The sequence below is a fragment of the Danio rerio genome, chromosome 25 (genome assembly GCF_052040795.2).
Source record: "Danio rerio strain M-AB ecotype USA chromosome 25, GRCz13ab, whole genome shotgun sequence".
Taxonomy (NCBI): domain Eukaryota; kingdom Metazoa; phylum Chordata; class Actinopteri; order Cypriniformes; family Danionidae; genus Danio; species Danio rerio.
The window spans coordinates 34,497,320-34,513,567 of record NC_141045.1 but is presented as its reverse complement, the minus strand read 5'-3'; the positions used below and the strand labels follow the sequence as shown (position 1 = coordinate 34,513,567).

Genomic DNA, 16,248 nt, shown 5'->3' with positions numbered 1-16,248 from the left:
CAGCCAACCAGCTTGGGCTGGTTTAAGCTGGATTTTTCAGCAAGGGTGTACCGCATCGGATGTCATTCCCTTGCTGTAAATGCTAGCACTCCCGTTTTTTTTTTCTGCCACCTCCCTGCGCGCATCCTGAATGTTTATAAACCGGTAATTCGTCTATTGCTTGACGCATGTGCATATGAAGCAGCCGGTGAGCGGCAGCGCACACACATATCATGTACCATCAACCATCAACAAAACCCAGATCCCCTCTGTGTTTACAAATACAAGCGCTGCCGATTAGATGCCTTTTCTGGTTAATGATGTCAGAATTTACTGGTATTTTGGAGTGGATGTGTGAGTATTTTTCTGGAAAAATCCTGGAATGTCTTTGCCTGTGTGAACAGCACTTTAAGGTTAAAGTCGTTTCAGTAATTTTCCAGATATTTACCGGTGTCACTGTGTGAAAGGGGTTAATGTACAGTAGCATCAGTGTTGATTTCATCTCAGTTCCACATAATATTATCTCAATACTTTATCCCTCACATCTGTGGTCAATGAATGCTTTGGGTGTGAATAGGCTTCTGGCTAAAGCAATATGACTGAATAATGAGATGCTTATCAGTTTTTACAGCAGGAGTTTTGTCGTCATAGTCATTGTGTCTAGTCTCTCGTGCAGTGCTGCACGTCTCACAACAGAAGCTGTGTGAATCACTTTATACGACACACGTAAAAGATGTCATACTGCATGAAAGAAATGATTTATCTATTTAGACAACAGGTCACTGATTAGTCCTGTTTAAAGACATTTCCATAATATAGCCGGGAGCTAGCTCTCTGCAACTCTCACATGGTCACCCGCTGAAGCAAAGCAGGGCTGTGCCGGGTCAGTTCCTAGATGGGAGACTACATGGAAAAGCTAGGTTGCTGCCGGAAGTGATGTTAGTGAGACCAGCAGGGGGTGCTCAACCTGCGGTCTGTGTGGGTCCTAACGCCCCAGTATAGTGTACTGTAGTATACTGCTCAGTGATTGTCGTCTTTCGGATGAGATGTTAAACTGAGGTCCTGACTCTCTTTGGCCGTTAAATATCCCAGGATGTCCTTCGAAAAAGAGTAGGGGTTTAACGCCGGCATCCTGGCCAAAATTGCCCAATGTCCATCATGGCCTTATAACCATCCCCATATCATAATTGGCTTCATCACTCTGTCTCCTCTCCACCAATCAGCTGGTGTGCGGTCTGTCGCAATATGGCTGCCATTGTGTCATCCAGGTGGATGCTGCACACTGGTGGTGGATAAGAAGAATCCCCCCAATGTGTAAAGCGCTTTGAGTGTCTAGAAAAGCGCTCTAAAAATGTAAGGAGTTCTTCTCCTTCTTCTTCTTCTTATTGTTATTATTATTAAGTTACATTTCAATGACCAGAAACTGTTCTTTCTTAGTCTGTGATGTCTATAATATTCATCTTTACAATGTCACTCATTCATTCAAGTCGCCCGAAAAGGCTGATCATCCACAGAAGACTAAAGCAAGCAAGGACCAGATTATGTAAAGCATCTCAGTGGTCATAGTTTGGTGGTTTTCTGCAACTGGGGTTTGGCCTCTTTTACAGGTAAATGCAAAGGTTCCTTCAGCAAAATGTGGTTGCTTCCCTGCATTCATCACTCAACCTCCAACATTTTTCATGCAGGGCAGTGAGCCCTGAACATACAGTAGCAAACCAGATAAAGTTCACTAAAGCTTAAAACACTGACACAACGAAATGTCCAGCCTACAGTCCCGACCTAAACCTGATTGAAAATCTCTGGAAAATCCTTAAAGACGAAGTTGTGGCTAAAAAAACACAACAGTGACCTGTGGCTGTCTAGAGAGTGTACAGAACACCATGATTTAACATGAAAATATGCTCTATAATGTGTGATATGGTTCAACAGTGGCCATTCAAATGACCATTTTCTCCATTCAAATGAGTAGAGGTTTGGAGCTAAACAAGCAGACTGTGATAGATCTTTCCCTCAATTAAGTAAACTCTAAATATGTGCATTAATATAGTTCTTAAATGTATCCATGTGCTTTCCTCAGTAATGGATTCTCCCTGCAAAGAGTTATTTTGAATTCGTACGAGTTCAGTCGTACAAAAATGTTTGATTTTAAAAAGGTGGTGTGGCACCTAACCCCACCAATAACCCCAACCGTCATTGGGTAATAAGCAAATCGTACAAAAATGTACAAATTAGATCGTACGAATTCATACGAATTAGCCACTAAATTAAAAAGTTACGAAGTGCCGTGAGATTGTGTTGCTAATTCTATAAATTCATGGTAAACACTACTTTGAGACATTGTTCACAGCTAAAGAATGTTGAAAATAAAATTTGGTGGTTTAAAATGATTTTCGTGCTAATTTAGGAGAAGTTAAAACATACTTGAATGCTTTCAGTGTTAAAATACACCAACTCTTCCAACACCAAGGAAGTGTCCCTGTTTTATTATGGGAACTGATGACATAACACTTCATGATTTGCATGCTTTATTACATCAGATGATTAATAAAACATAAACATGATTCAAACAACGACTAAAAATAAAGCCACAAATTAATTAAGTCCTAATTTACTGAACGAAACATAAAAACAAACTAAGTCCGAGTAAGATTTGTTTCTTATTTGCTACTAAAAGTGAATGATTCTGATCAGCATTATTATTCCACATGAGCTCACTAGTAATAGTAACTCTGTTTAAAAGACAATTGCCATGATTAAAACAGTTAGCAATGATAATCCAGCGATCCACTGTCAGTTCTACCTTTTATAATTCACACAGACTTTCTAGAAGTTCTCATAATGGTGAACGAAGTGCGTCTGGTCGCGTTTGTTCATTTGTTGGCAGGCCTTTTCCACGTTTTTGGTCAACCCAGGAGGACCGCAGCTGAACACACCGACCTTCTCCACCTTTGAGAAACACAGGAAAGATTGAGTTTATAAACTCTGCATTGATCTGAATTATTAACTGTAGTACAGAGATGACTTCCTTCATAGACTTCCATGCAAGTCAGATTGTTGTTGATATAGGGTTAATAGATATAGTTTACTGATTATATTGCTGTGCATATTAATAGAGGGCATTAGTGTCTGCAGTTTCAGCAGAAAGTATTTTTCCCATTCATTTCTCCCATAGGGAAGTTACAAAAAGTCGTTGTTGAAGTGTTATGAGCCATGAGGCAAACCAACCGGTTAAACGACTGTGTTCTTAACGGATCTACAATCCCATCGAGCATAGCAAATGACACAATGTTAAAGACAGACAGCAGCAGGGCCGGAGTGGGACTCCTTTTCAGCCCTGCAGTTTCAAGCCTCAGACCGGCCCACCTAAGTTCACGACTGACTATATTAAAGTAAGGTCATTTCCAATTCAGTTGCTAATTACACTATCACGTCTTTTTTTTTTTTTTTGAGAAAACAGCTGCTTTAGAACTTCAAATGTTCAACAACCCTAACAGTATTATATATCTTAACAATAAAAATGAAAACAATAAATCACTCTAACTAGGATCGAACCCCGGTCCGCGGAGTCTTAACCGAACGTGCTAACCGCTGGACCACAACAGCTGTGTACAGTATGGAGACACAATCAAGTTTTATTATCATTAAAATAGATAAAAAGAGAAGAGTTGCAATAAAATAATGAATAAAAAGGCTTTGGTCAAGTAAATAAATAAATTTAAAAAGTGTGACTGCTGAGAGCAACAGATTCTGGAGCTAGGGACACCGGCCCTCGCAGCCAAAAAACGGACCGGCCCACCGGGAATTCTCCCGGTCCTCCCGATTAGCCAATCCGGGCCTGGACAGCAGTAACCAAACCCCATTTACTCCAATAGCATTTCAAGAGCTCACACTTACAGTAGCTGATGGTTGATAACAAAGCTTGTTTGGCATGCTGTCCCGGGAGACAGCATGCCTCCGGGCTTGTAGATCTTATAAGCTCAGGGCTCCCTCCTGTTTGAGCTTAGGTAGATCTCGATGAACTCCCTCGACTTATTTCTGGCTAATTGACAGATATAGGGATGGCTAGAGGAGATATGCGACTTGCTAAGAGCTTGACTATGATGCCAATTTGGTATGTTCGATTTACTTAGGTTGCGTGTTTTTTGGACTGATTGAGATTACAGAAGAACCCGGGGAAAACCTACGCGAGCACGGGGAGAATGGGCAAACTCCGCACAGAAATGTCGGCTGGTTTAGTAGGTACTTTTACTAGAGACGTTCTTGCTGTGAGGCAACAGTGCTAATCACTGGGTCACCATGACGCCCATCTAAAAGGAGAAGGATTAAGCTGCGGTCACACTTGACTTTTCTCCCCATAGACTTTCATTCATACGCACGCGAATGCGTCAGACCGGAAACGCAAGGTCATACGTTAAGTTTCGCATGTCGCTGCGGTGCAAAGTTCAAGCTTGGTGAACTCTGACCTGTGAAATAGCATCACTTGACTGTGTGACAACAATCGAGGATCAAAATACGACCTCTCTGGACAAAAATGTAAAACATGGAGCGATCGCTCGCTTTTTTTAATGTCTAATAATCTTGTTTAATCCCCCCCCCTTTTGCAGCGCCGTACGACAGAATTTCGCACACACAAACTCTAGTGTGACCGCAGCTTTAGGGGTGGTTATTTATAGTGAGTTAGGAATCATCTGATTGGTGAATCAATTGTAAGCTGATTTGGGACCAGCCGTGGACAATCATAAGCATGTGATCCTCTTGAAATTAGTTTCTAAATAAACTTCACTTATTTTTACTATGTCAGTAAACGGGTGGCCAGATCTACTTTAAGTTCATCCAGATTTCTTCTTTTGTGTTCAGTAGAATTTTTTATTTATTTTTTTCTGGAAATCTCCCTGCGTTCACGTTGATTTCCTCCAGGTGCTCCTGTTTCCCCCACAGTCCAAAGACCTGCGGTACAGTTGAATTGGGTAGGCTAAATTGTCTGTAGTGTATGAGTGTGTGTGTGAATGCGTGTATGGGTGTTTCCCAGAGATGGGTTGCGGCATTCGTAAAAACTTCCTGGATAAGTTGGCGGTTCATTCCGCTGTGGCGACCCCGGATTAATAAAGGGACTAAGCCGACAAGAAAACGAATGTATAATGATGGTTTGTTCTGAAGTAAATGGAAAAATAGTATTGCTTAAGAGGGCTAATAATATTGACTTTCTCCAGAAGAAAAAAAAAAAGTTTCACAAAACTAAGTACTGCACTCTATTGGCTTCTGACCTCTGGATGAACTTCCTGTAATGAGCTGAGAAATGCCAAAAATGGCGGCCGACCGAAGTGTGTGACCGAGCGCAGGCCGGTGAACAAACTCCTGTTCCACACCTTCTGGAAGTGACGCTCACACACATACTAGAGAAACAGAGAGAGTTAATATTAGTTATTATTGTTATTTTCATTCATTCATTTTCTTTTCGGCCTAGACATCTGGGATCGCCACAGTGAAATGAACCGTCAACTTATCCAGGATATGTTTTACACAGCGGATGCCCTTCCAGCCGCAACCCATCACTGAGAATCTATAATTATTATTTTTAATATTAATATTATTATTATTATGTTTCCTAGTGATGGGTTGCAGCTGGAAGGGCATTCGCTGTGTAAAACATATGCTGGATAAGTTGGCAGTTCATTCCGCTGTGGCGACCCCAGATTAATAAAGAGACTAAGCTCTAAAGAAAATGAATTAATGTATTATTATTATTATTTTACTACTACTATTTACTGTGTTTACTATGCTTTTTTATTATATGTAAATGCTGTCATGCTGAAATCATCATATTGGCTTTACCAGCATGGTGGTGCGCAGATCAAACTTCTCGGGCAGCTGTGTGATGTAGATGTGCACCGACACCAGATCCTGCATGTCCATGTCCTCCACCTCCCGGATGATGTCCGAAAGCCACTCGAACTGACGCTGCGTCCGCGTCACCCACAGAAAATACACCTGCAGGACATGAGATGATGTGTTTATCATATCTGAACATTCATCTAAAGTTTACTTCTACTTATTATGAGTGCTGTCAAATGATCAATCAGATACAAAATAAGAGTTCAACGTATTTGTGTGTACTGTGTATATTTTTGTGTGTTGCATTTAGTTAGTCCTGGTGTTTTGTCCCTCACTTGTTGATATTGTGTGTTTGCTTATGTGTTTCACCCAAAATTAATGTTACACTCCTTCCCCTTGACGCACCATCTTTAAAATCACAACAATATCATACCTATCAACATTGAGATGTAAAAATACCAGAAACTAAAAAAGCAAAAAAAAAAAAAAAAATTTAAACCTATCTAGAAGAACTAGCAAAATGACCACACACCCCTTAATCTGTTCACTCAGAGAAGTTTAATTGTATATAAGCCTAGTTGAATCTAAATATTGAAAATAAAATAAAAAGTTTAGCCCTTTGGTTTAGCCAACTGCAATTAAACACACCTAAATCAGCTAATCAAGGTCTTTCTAGGTATACTAAAACGTCCAGTCAAGTGTGTTGAAGGAAGTTGGAGCTAAACTCAGCAGGACACTGGCATTCCAGGACTGAGCTTGGAAAACCCTGGTTTAGCCTATTAAAATCAATGGCCTACAAAGAAATTAAATCAACTTGTTCACTTTTATTAATTAATTAATTAATTCATTCATTCATTCATTCATTCATTTTTTTTCCAGCTTAGTCCCTTTATTAATCTAGGGTCGCCAAAGCGGAATGAACCGACAACTTATCCAGCATATGTGTTAAGCAGCGGATGCCCTTCCAACCACAACCCATCAATGGGAAACACTTTTATTCAATTTACATATCGATTTAAGTTAATATAGTTATTTAGTAAAGAGCAGCGAGTCTCTCAGTTTGATCCACTGTTTCGTTTGATAACAGAGGTGTCACTTTAAGAATGCACAGATCTATAATGAAAGCAGTCGCTTACTTTCATAACTGTTTATGCTCGTTTAAGACAAAAATATTTGTCTTTATAATAAAACATGCCAGGACGGTCGGAATTGGCTTGATATTCCAACACAAAGATAAAATAAGTGAGTTATTAGAGATGAGTTATTAAAACAATTATGTTTAGAAATGTGTTGAAAAAAATCTTCTCTTTGTTAAACAGAAATTGGGAAAAAAAATAAATGGAGGTGGGGAGGGATAATTCTGTATATATATATGTATATATATATATATATATAAGTAACGTAAATACAATCTTTTATCTTTCGATTAATCATGATTAATTGTTTAATGGCATTTCTTATTATCCCAGAATCCAGAATGTGACTGTGACATTTCAACCTAACAAATAAATAAATAAATGAATAAATAAATGAATAAATAAATAAATAAATAAAACTATGTTGAAAACACCCATTTTTTTTATAAGGCAAGGCAAGGCAAGTTTATTTGTATAGCACATTTCATACACAATGGCAATTCAAAGTGCTTTACATAAACAAGAATAAAAGAAACAAGTAAAATAAAAATAAAAACAAATAATAAAAATGCGTAAAAACAAAACAAAACATAAAAACAAAACAAAACATAAAAAGATCAAAAGCTGTTTTTCGTAAGTCTCTTTAAATGCAAATGCGCTTCTGCTCTTTCCGCCCTTTTTCTAGAAGAAGGTGTGGTCTCCAAAGCTTGTTATTTTGTCAACAACAAACATCTGCATTAGTTTTTGGTAAAAAAAAATAGATTTGTCTTCAATTTCACAACAACAAATCAATAAAGATAACATTACGACAAAACCCCAAAACAAAAACAATTAGAGTTGTACCTTTTTGCAGTGGAACTTGAACTTGACAGAGGATTTGAACACCAGGTCTTTCAAGATGGAGGCGAAGGGTGTGACTCCGATCCCAGCACCGACCAGCACCGACACCTCGAAATCTGTCCACTCCTGATGACCTTCTCCAAACGGGCCGTCCAGATACAGCTGAGGAGGAACAGCAGAGAAGGAAATCAGCATTCTGCTCTAATGAGGCTAATTACTTTGACTTGGTTATTTCATGAAAATAATCAAACATTATTTTAATTAAAAATGATTTAGCCACATATTTCAACATAGATGTATATTTTAATTTAAATGTACAATAAATAAACATATTCCAGAAAATAAAAACTATAATAAATGTAATTATTTTATAAATATTATAATATTATTACATTAACATATGTGTTTACCTACAAATATATTTTTAATAATATATCAAATATTTTTAAAAATATATTAAATATATTTTAATAAATTGAATATAATATTATATATTTAGGCATGGTGGTTAGCACTGTTGCCTCACAGCAAGAAGGTCACTGGTTTAAGTCCCTTTCTGTGTGGAGTTTGTATGTTTTCCTTGTGTTGGCGTGGGTTTCCTCAGGGTGCTCCGGTTTCAACCACAGTCCAAAGACATGCGCTATAGGTGAATTGGATGAACTAAATTGGCTGAAGTGTATGAATGTGAGAGTGTTTGGGTGTTTCCCAGTGATGGGTTGCGACTGGAAGGGCATCCGCTGTGTAAAACATATGCTGGAATAGTTAGCGGTTCATTCCCCTGTGGCAGCCCTTCACAGATCATCTACTCCCTGATGTGATCCTTAAAAATAATTTCTTTCAACATTCTGATCTGGATCAGTATAATTCTTGCCTTTGGGAGTCCTCCGAGCTCCTGGTGTTTCTCGGGGCTGTAGGCCTCCCTCAGTTTGCTGGTCCAGGGTCCCGCAGCTCGGATGTGCAGGCTGAGGGTCTCCTCATGTGGTGCAGAGGTCAGGGTGAACGGGTGGTACTCGTCTGTGCCCAGTGTCAGGCAGGCAATCCGCACCCACTGTCCCGAGCGGTACACGAAACCCTGCGGACGCTTGAACTCCAGCATCGTCACGTCTGCAGGTCAGAAACATGGAGAATGTGTGTGTGTATGACAAAAACGAAACAAGAATTTTAAAGCTGGCTTAATCTAATGCGCAGACTGTTGCAATACAAAAGTATGCAAATTAGCACATATTTAATCAAATAATGCCTGCATATTTAAACAACGTTTAAGTGAACTTGTAATGCACAAAATGTTTACAATTCTTTTTTTTTTTTTTAATACAACCTATCTTTTTTTTATTAGAATATGCAAAAAATCATACAAATACAAGAAAACATCAACAAATAACAAATACAAAGCAACAAAACAAAAACAACAACAATATAGTCAGGTACTGGTATGTGCGTAAGTGTGCGAGTGTGTGTGTGTATGCATGTAAAGGTAACTTGGTGGACAGGTCAGAGTACATACATAAGGAACAATAACAGTCAATAAATGAAGCAAGTGTCACAGATATTAATAAAACATATAGAAAGAAACCAGTCAGAGGTAGGGAGGAACAACAATGCTTATTAATGTATGATAGTAAAAATGAAAGTAAAAAGAAAGAAAGGACAACAGTAATAATAAACGTTTACAATTCTTAAATGTAATCAGTCAACTCTGGAAGTTTGGTGAAAATTATTGGTGTATTTGTAAACTCTTCACCTCGATCACACTGAACACGCTTTTCCATTCAGCTGCACTTTCGATATATACAATACCACTGAATCAACTACGTATTGTGTGTTTGTACTGCTGTTAGTATTGTTATAATTGCAATATTTAATAATACTGGGATATTTACGATTTGTGAAGTCATACAGCTCCAGAAATTTTGAAACAGCGACCACTAGTCTCTCCTCCATATTTAAAAGTCTCTGTAGTCATCTTGACAACACAAACACTGCTGTCACCTCAATGGAAACCCAGCCTCTGCTTTCATTTGATTGGATAACTAAAAAAGACGTGACTAACGTATAAGCTCGCTTTTTCCGCTCAAAGTTTTTTCCAACTGCAGGTGCACATAGCACAACAGCAAAAATGTGAGGTGCAGCATTAAAAATGCGCATGGCCACTTGAAAAGCATTCAAAAAACGTGCTTCTCATTGCAAAAATCGTGTTTGATGCGAAGACTTCTGAATTAGCTGATTATTAGCTGATATCACAGCTAGAGTAATCACGAGTGGACAGTTTTCAGCGTCTGACAGATCATAGTGAGTTTAGGTTTTGCTCTGGATGTGCTGTGAGTGTCTGAAACTGTACCTGAGGGCAGCAGCTCTGCTTTCAGCACTGGGATCTCCACCTTCTTCCGGCTCAGGCTGATGAGTTTGTCCAGGAGGAAGAGCAGGCCGGGTGGGATCAGGTAGATGTGGAAACGCGGCTGCTGGAGGAGACCATAACTGCCGTGGACTACCGTCTGACATATAAGAAATGAGAAAGAAATCAGTATTTAGTCTGACCACTGCATGTAAAAAATAAAAACAGGGACAAAACAAGAAAAAAAAAAATAAAACAAGTGAAAATACAAATAAAACAAGAGTGGAAGGAGAACAGAGCCAAAAATAAAACTAAGCAAAAGTAAATGAAACCAAAGCAAAAGTAAATAAAACTAAAAGAAAACTTTCCTAAACCTAGCAACAGCAAAACAAAAGACGAAGGCAAAACAAAATGAAACAAGAGGAGAGGAAAACAGCAAACAAAACTTAATTGAAACAAAACAAAACTAAGGAAAACCTCATAAAACAGACCAAAACCAACACAAACTAAACGAAATGAAACAAAACAAATTGACAAAAAGATACAAAACAAAATGAAACAAGAACAGCAAACTAAACTAAACTAAACTAAATGAAACAAAACAAAATAAAACTGAGGAAAACATCCTAAAACAGACCAAAAACAACAAACAAACCAAAATGAAATGGAACAAAACAAACTGACAAAAAGATACAAAACAAAATGAAACGAGAACAGCAAACTAAACTAAACTAAACTAAACTAAACTAAACTAAACTAAACTAAACTAAACTAAACTAAACTAAACTAAACTAAACTAAACTAACTGAAAAACAAATCGAAACTGAGGGTAAGAGTAGAGAGCACAAGACTAAGCAAAACCAAATAAAACTGAGGAAAACATCCTAAAACAGGCCAAAAACATCAAACAAACCAAACAAAATGAAACAAAACAAAATGACAAAAAGATACAAAAGAAGAAGAGAACAGCAAACAAAACTAAACTAAACTCAACTAAACTAAACTAGCTAAACTGAGAGTAAGAGTAGAGAGCACAAGACTATACAAAACCAAATAAAACATCCCAAAACAGACCAAAAAACACACACACACAAAAATACAAACTAAACAAAACAAAACAAAACAACAAAAAGAAACAAAGAGAAAATAAAAAACAAAACAGAGCAAAATTAAAACAAATCTAAAGCGTAAAACAAAACACAATGAAACAAGAGAAGAGAGAACAAAACTAAAATAAACAACAGAACACAAGTCATAACAAAAAAAATGAAACTAAACTAAACTAAACTAAACAAATTGAAGCGACAGAACAAAGAAAAAAAAGATACAAAACAAAATGAAACAAGAGGAGAAGAGATGAGCAAACAAAACTAAACTAAATTAAATTAAATGCAAAACAAAATAAAACTGAGGGCAAGAGTGGAGAGCACAAGACAAAGCAACAAAGGAAAACATCCCAAAACAGACCAAAAACAACACAAACTAAACGAAATGAAACAAAACAAAAGGACAAAAAAGAAACTAAATGAAATGAAAACACAAAACTAAAGAGGAAAACAATACAAAATGAAATGAAACAAGAGGAGAAGAGAAGAGAGAACACTAATATAAACTAGTATAAACAACCAGTGCTTAATTTGTGAGGTCGCTGAACAGATCGGGGTAACGGATCCGGTTACCCGGGGATGGAGAACATGATAGTGGAAAGGGGGTGGTGGTGGAATGTTGGCAGTGTGTGGCGGTGGCGCATGTGTGGTTGGGGGAGTGTTTGCGGCATACCTGCCAACACTTAAGTTTTTCCTGGGAGTCTCCCATATTTCATACCCATCTCCCGCCCATCTCCTGTATTGTTATGTCTCCCAGAAAACTCCCAGAATTCGCGCAACCCCCACCCCACCGGTCTTCACTTCGCACGAACCCCCGAAAAGAATCTCCCAGATTATATGATCCGAATGTTGGTAGGTATGGTTAGCGGATAAAAGTGAAGAGGGTTGGGAAGCCGCGGAAGAAAGTGAAAGTGAACAGCGGATGAAGGAGGAGGACGGTTGAGGAGGAGGACCGGTAAAATGAGGTGCCGGATCAGATTTAAGAGGCCTGTATCGGCACAAATTAAGCCCTGTAAACAACACAATACAAGTCAAAACTAAACTAAGTGAAGTCTATTTAAAAATTAATTTTGAGAGGAGCACGTGCTTATGATTGTCCATGGCTGGTCCTGCATTTACTATTGCATGATTCACTAATCAGATGATTCCTAACTCACTATAAATAACCAGTTTCTTACTACAGTTATCTTCGCCACCCCAACTCCTCCACCTTTACCTCAGTAGGGTAGCACGGTGGCCTAGTAGTTAGCACAGTTGCCTCACAGCAAGAATGTCACTGGCTCAAATCCCTAACATAGCTGTCGTTTCTGTGTGGAGTTTACATGCCCTTCCCGTACTCGTCTGGGTTTCCCCCGGGTTCTCCGGTTTCCTCCCACAGTCCAAAAACATGTGTCATAAGTGAATTGATCAATCTAAATTAACCCTATAGTCGAACTCCTCACCAGCAGTATATCTCTACTTCTCGAGATACCTCTAGGTTCTCGAGACCTACCTGAGCTCAAACTCCCCTCTCGCCCTGCAAACGGGAGGGAGCCCCAGACTCGAGGATCTTATAAGCTCTCTCAGGGCTCTCTCCCGGGACAGCATGCCAAACTCGCTTCAAAATCAATCCTTAGCTAAGTGTGAACTCTTGAAACAAAAGATACAAAACAAAATAAAACGAGAACAGAACAGAATAAAGCCAAAAAGGCAAACCAAAACAAAACAAGAACAAATAAAGAGAGAAAAGAGAGTAATAATTTAAGCCCTGCTCTGCAACTGAAACCCACAACCATGTCAAAAGGAGAATAAAAACAACAACAATCGAATAATATACAAGAAAGCCAAAGTGATAAGAGGATTTGGGTTTTCCGATTTGTAGAACAGGACACAAATCAGAATCTCTATCACAAGTGTTAGTAACTAACAATGTGTTATTTGGACTCACCAGCACGTAGATGAGCACATAAAGGTGGTGTGTGATCCAGAATCCTCTAAAGCTGATCCGTCTGAAATAGTGCGAGGCGAAGACGTACATAAAAGCAAAAATCAACAGCAAAATGACCCCAGTGATGCCTGAAGGGAAAAACAAACAAACAGAGAAACTAATACAGGAACTGAGGATATTATATAAATGAAATACTAAATGAAATATTATTGTGCTGGCATACCAGGAACTGTCTTAAAAAACCAGAAGGTCCATTTCATTGGAAGCTCAGACCTGTAAATAATAAGATGATTACCTTATCGTTTTTTCCATAAGAAAAATGAAATAAATTAAGAGACTACTTGAAAGATTTTCTTTCGCACTATTTACTGGATTCATTAGTTAAGGGCTTTAGTGAAATATTAATGTCTGATAAAAATTCTTCATCATTTCTTGTCGGCTTAGTCCCTTTATTTATCTGGGGTCGCCACAGCGGAATGAACCGCCAACTTATCCAGCAAGTTTTTACGCAGCGGATGCCCTTTCAGCCGCAACCCATCTCTGGGAAACATTCACACACACACTCAAACACTACAGAGAATTTAGCCTACCCAATTCACCTGTACCACATGTCTTTGGACTGTGGGGGAAACCGGAGCACCCGGAGGAAACCAACGCGAAGGCAGGGAGAACATGCAAACTCCATACAGAAACACCAACTGAGCCGAGGTTCGAACCAGCGACCTTCTTGCTGTGAGGCGACAGCAATACCTACTGCGCCACTGCCTCGCCCAATAAAAATTCTTGCAAATTTTAAATGAAAATGTTGTAAATTATAGCATTTGTAGTTTTTTTTTAAAGGGACATTTGGTCAAAATAACAAATGTTTGCAAAAAATGCAAATGAAAACACTTTCAATTTCAGTTTCAATTTAAAAACAATTTTACTTGACATAACTTTAAGTCACAAATTTAGAGAAACTTTAAATATAGACCATTCCATATCAAGATCACTTTAATTGCTTCAATAATGGGGCGTCACAATGGGTAGCACGATCGCCTCACAGCAAGTAGATTGTGTGGAGTTTGTATGTTCTCCCCGTGTTGATGTGGGTTTCCTCCGGCTGCCCCGGTTTCCCCCACAGGTGAATTGGGTAAGCTAAATTGTCCGTGAGTGTGAATGAGTGTGTATGTATGTTTCCCAGTGATGGGCTGCAGCTAGAAGGGCATCCGCTGCGTAAAACATGTGCTGGATAAGTTGGCTGCGGCAACTCCTGATTAATAAAAGGACTTAGAAAACGAATGAATGCATCAATATTATGTATTACCCATTGTTGGAGAACACTTTAGGAAACAGGCAGGCGAGAATGCTGAGGTCACTGATGCAGAAAATGTAGACGTTGACCAAATGACCCAAACTGTGAACAACTGCGGCACAAAGCCAAATAACATAATCAAAATCATCAACACATCTCTTTGTGGAGACATTACACACTGCAAAGCAACCGTATATGCCATAAACTGCACATGCATATCTTAGCACTCTTGCAGTGTTATTGCATAATAAAAGTCCTACAGAATTCTATCTGCAGTAAACATTTACATAAATACATTAAAGGGGTCATGAACTGAGAAAGCAACTTTTACTTGCGCTTCTTTTATAGAAAAGGTCATCGCAATAAAATAATATCCTGGAAGTTTTAGACCTGAAAATTTCCTTGTTGCTAAAATAAAAACTTTTATTGACCCCAGGCCTAGAAAACAGCTGATTCTGGAATGTACCTATCTATGACATCATAGGCAAGTTAAACACCGCCTGGTTCCACCCAAGAATACCAATGCTTGAATCTGCAGCTCCGGCCATTGATTCGCACAGGGAAAGTTTAGATTGAGCCTCATTCCTTTGGAAGTTAAACATATACAACAGCATCAAAATGAGCGGTCAAGCAGCGCTATATGACTGTTTTGAGGATTGCATAGGAGATGCAACGGCAGCTGTAACGAAAAGGAAGGGAATCCCGCTGTTTTTATATTTATTTCAAGCTGTTTTCATGCCTAAATAAAATGAAAGCACATTTAGGAGCAAAGGGCGGCCCCTGGTGGTTTGGCATAATGGGTTGCATATAGGAAGGCTCGACTCTTTAATGTTTATTGCCACCCTTTAGAGAAAAATTGAAAATATGGGAGAAATACGGGAAAATACCTTTGCGGGATGATAGCAGGACAGAACTATAAAATACAGGAGAATCCTGGAAAAAAGCGGGAGGGTTGACAGGTATGAACTATAGACATTATAATAGAGGTCAATAGTTACACTACGTAACGGATCTTCTTCCAGTAAACTTCTTCTTCCTTTTGTATTTTAAAGGCGCTGGCCTCAAGCGTTTTGCGTTTTGGTGTGTTACCGCCACCTTTACCCCCTCAACCAACGGTGGACCAATTGGAGTGGTTTTCAGAGCGACCGCAACTTGACGTAGAAGTGCAGTCCCCCCGCCCACCAATACTCATTGACAGGCGCGTCACCATATCCTTAGTTTGTTCTTTCACGTCCGCCTTTTTCAGTGTGAGTCAAAGCGATATCACCAAAGGAACACCCTTGCTCTATTTTTAGATGTAAGGCTCATTGGGCTCAACACAAGATCAATATTCTCCACATTATCGATCTAATCGGAATTATTGTTTGTACCTTCTGGTAGGTTTGCAAACATGTGTACTTTTCATTGCGTCTACGTTAAACTTCAGCCGTTTGCATTTCTCGCGAACACAGAAGCTGCCTGTGATCTTAGGTGCAGCTGGAAAAGTGCAAGCGTGTTGCCTCCTGTGCGCGTCTCTCCATTGGAAATAAAATAACAAACTTGCCTGCAGGTCGCACACCAGAACTGCTTCACTGCGTGGCGGCATGCATTTAGGAATTTTGGGCGTAGGTTTCTGTCGGGGTGCACGCGGTGGCTCTTTGGGTCTCCGGCTGGGCGCCGTGGGCGGCCGCTAACTTAAGCCTGGTTTATACTTCTGCGTCAAGTGACCGGCGTAACCCATGGCGCATGCAACGCGCGTAACTGTGCATTTATACTTCTGCGCGCTGTCTCTGTTGGTCTGCATTAACACTTCCGAAACGCTA

General features: G+C 39.1%; 1 protein-coding gene across 13 annotated transcripts in view; it reads right to left on the bottom strand.

The window, feature by feature from the left end:
* Positions 1-2,491: 2,491 nt before the first annotated feature.
* The window catches only part of duox (dual oxidase), a 59,213-nt gene continuing 45,456 nt past the window's right edge, over positions 2,492-16,248 (bottom strand). For all 13 annotated transcript variants that reach the window (XM_087312522.1, XM_087312524.1, XM_087312523.1 and 10 more), the window contains 9 exons: positions 14,459-14,558; positions 13,376-13,425; positions 13,153-13,280; positions 10,126-10,279; positions 8,659-8,891; positions 7,791-7,949; positions 5,812-5,967; positions 5,244-5,372; positions 2,492-2,925 (listed from right to left, as the gene is read on the bottom strand). In XM_087312522.1, the coding sequence (XP_087168648.1) occupies positions 2,803-2,925; positions 5,244-5,372; positions 5,812-5,967; positions 7,791-7,949; positions 8,659-8,891; positions 10,126-10,279; positions 13,153-13,280; positions 13,376-13,425; positions 14,459-14,558 (1,232 nt within the window). In that variant the 3' untranslated portion in view covers positions 2,492-2,802. The remainder of the gene's footprint in view (positions 2,926-5,243; positions 5,373-5,811; positions 5,968-7,790; positions 7,950-8,658; positions 8,892-10,125; positions 10,280-13,152; positions 13,281-13,375; positions 13,426-14,458; positions 14,559-16,248) is intronic.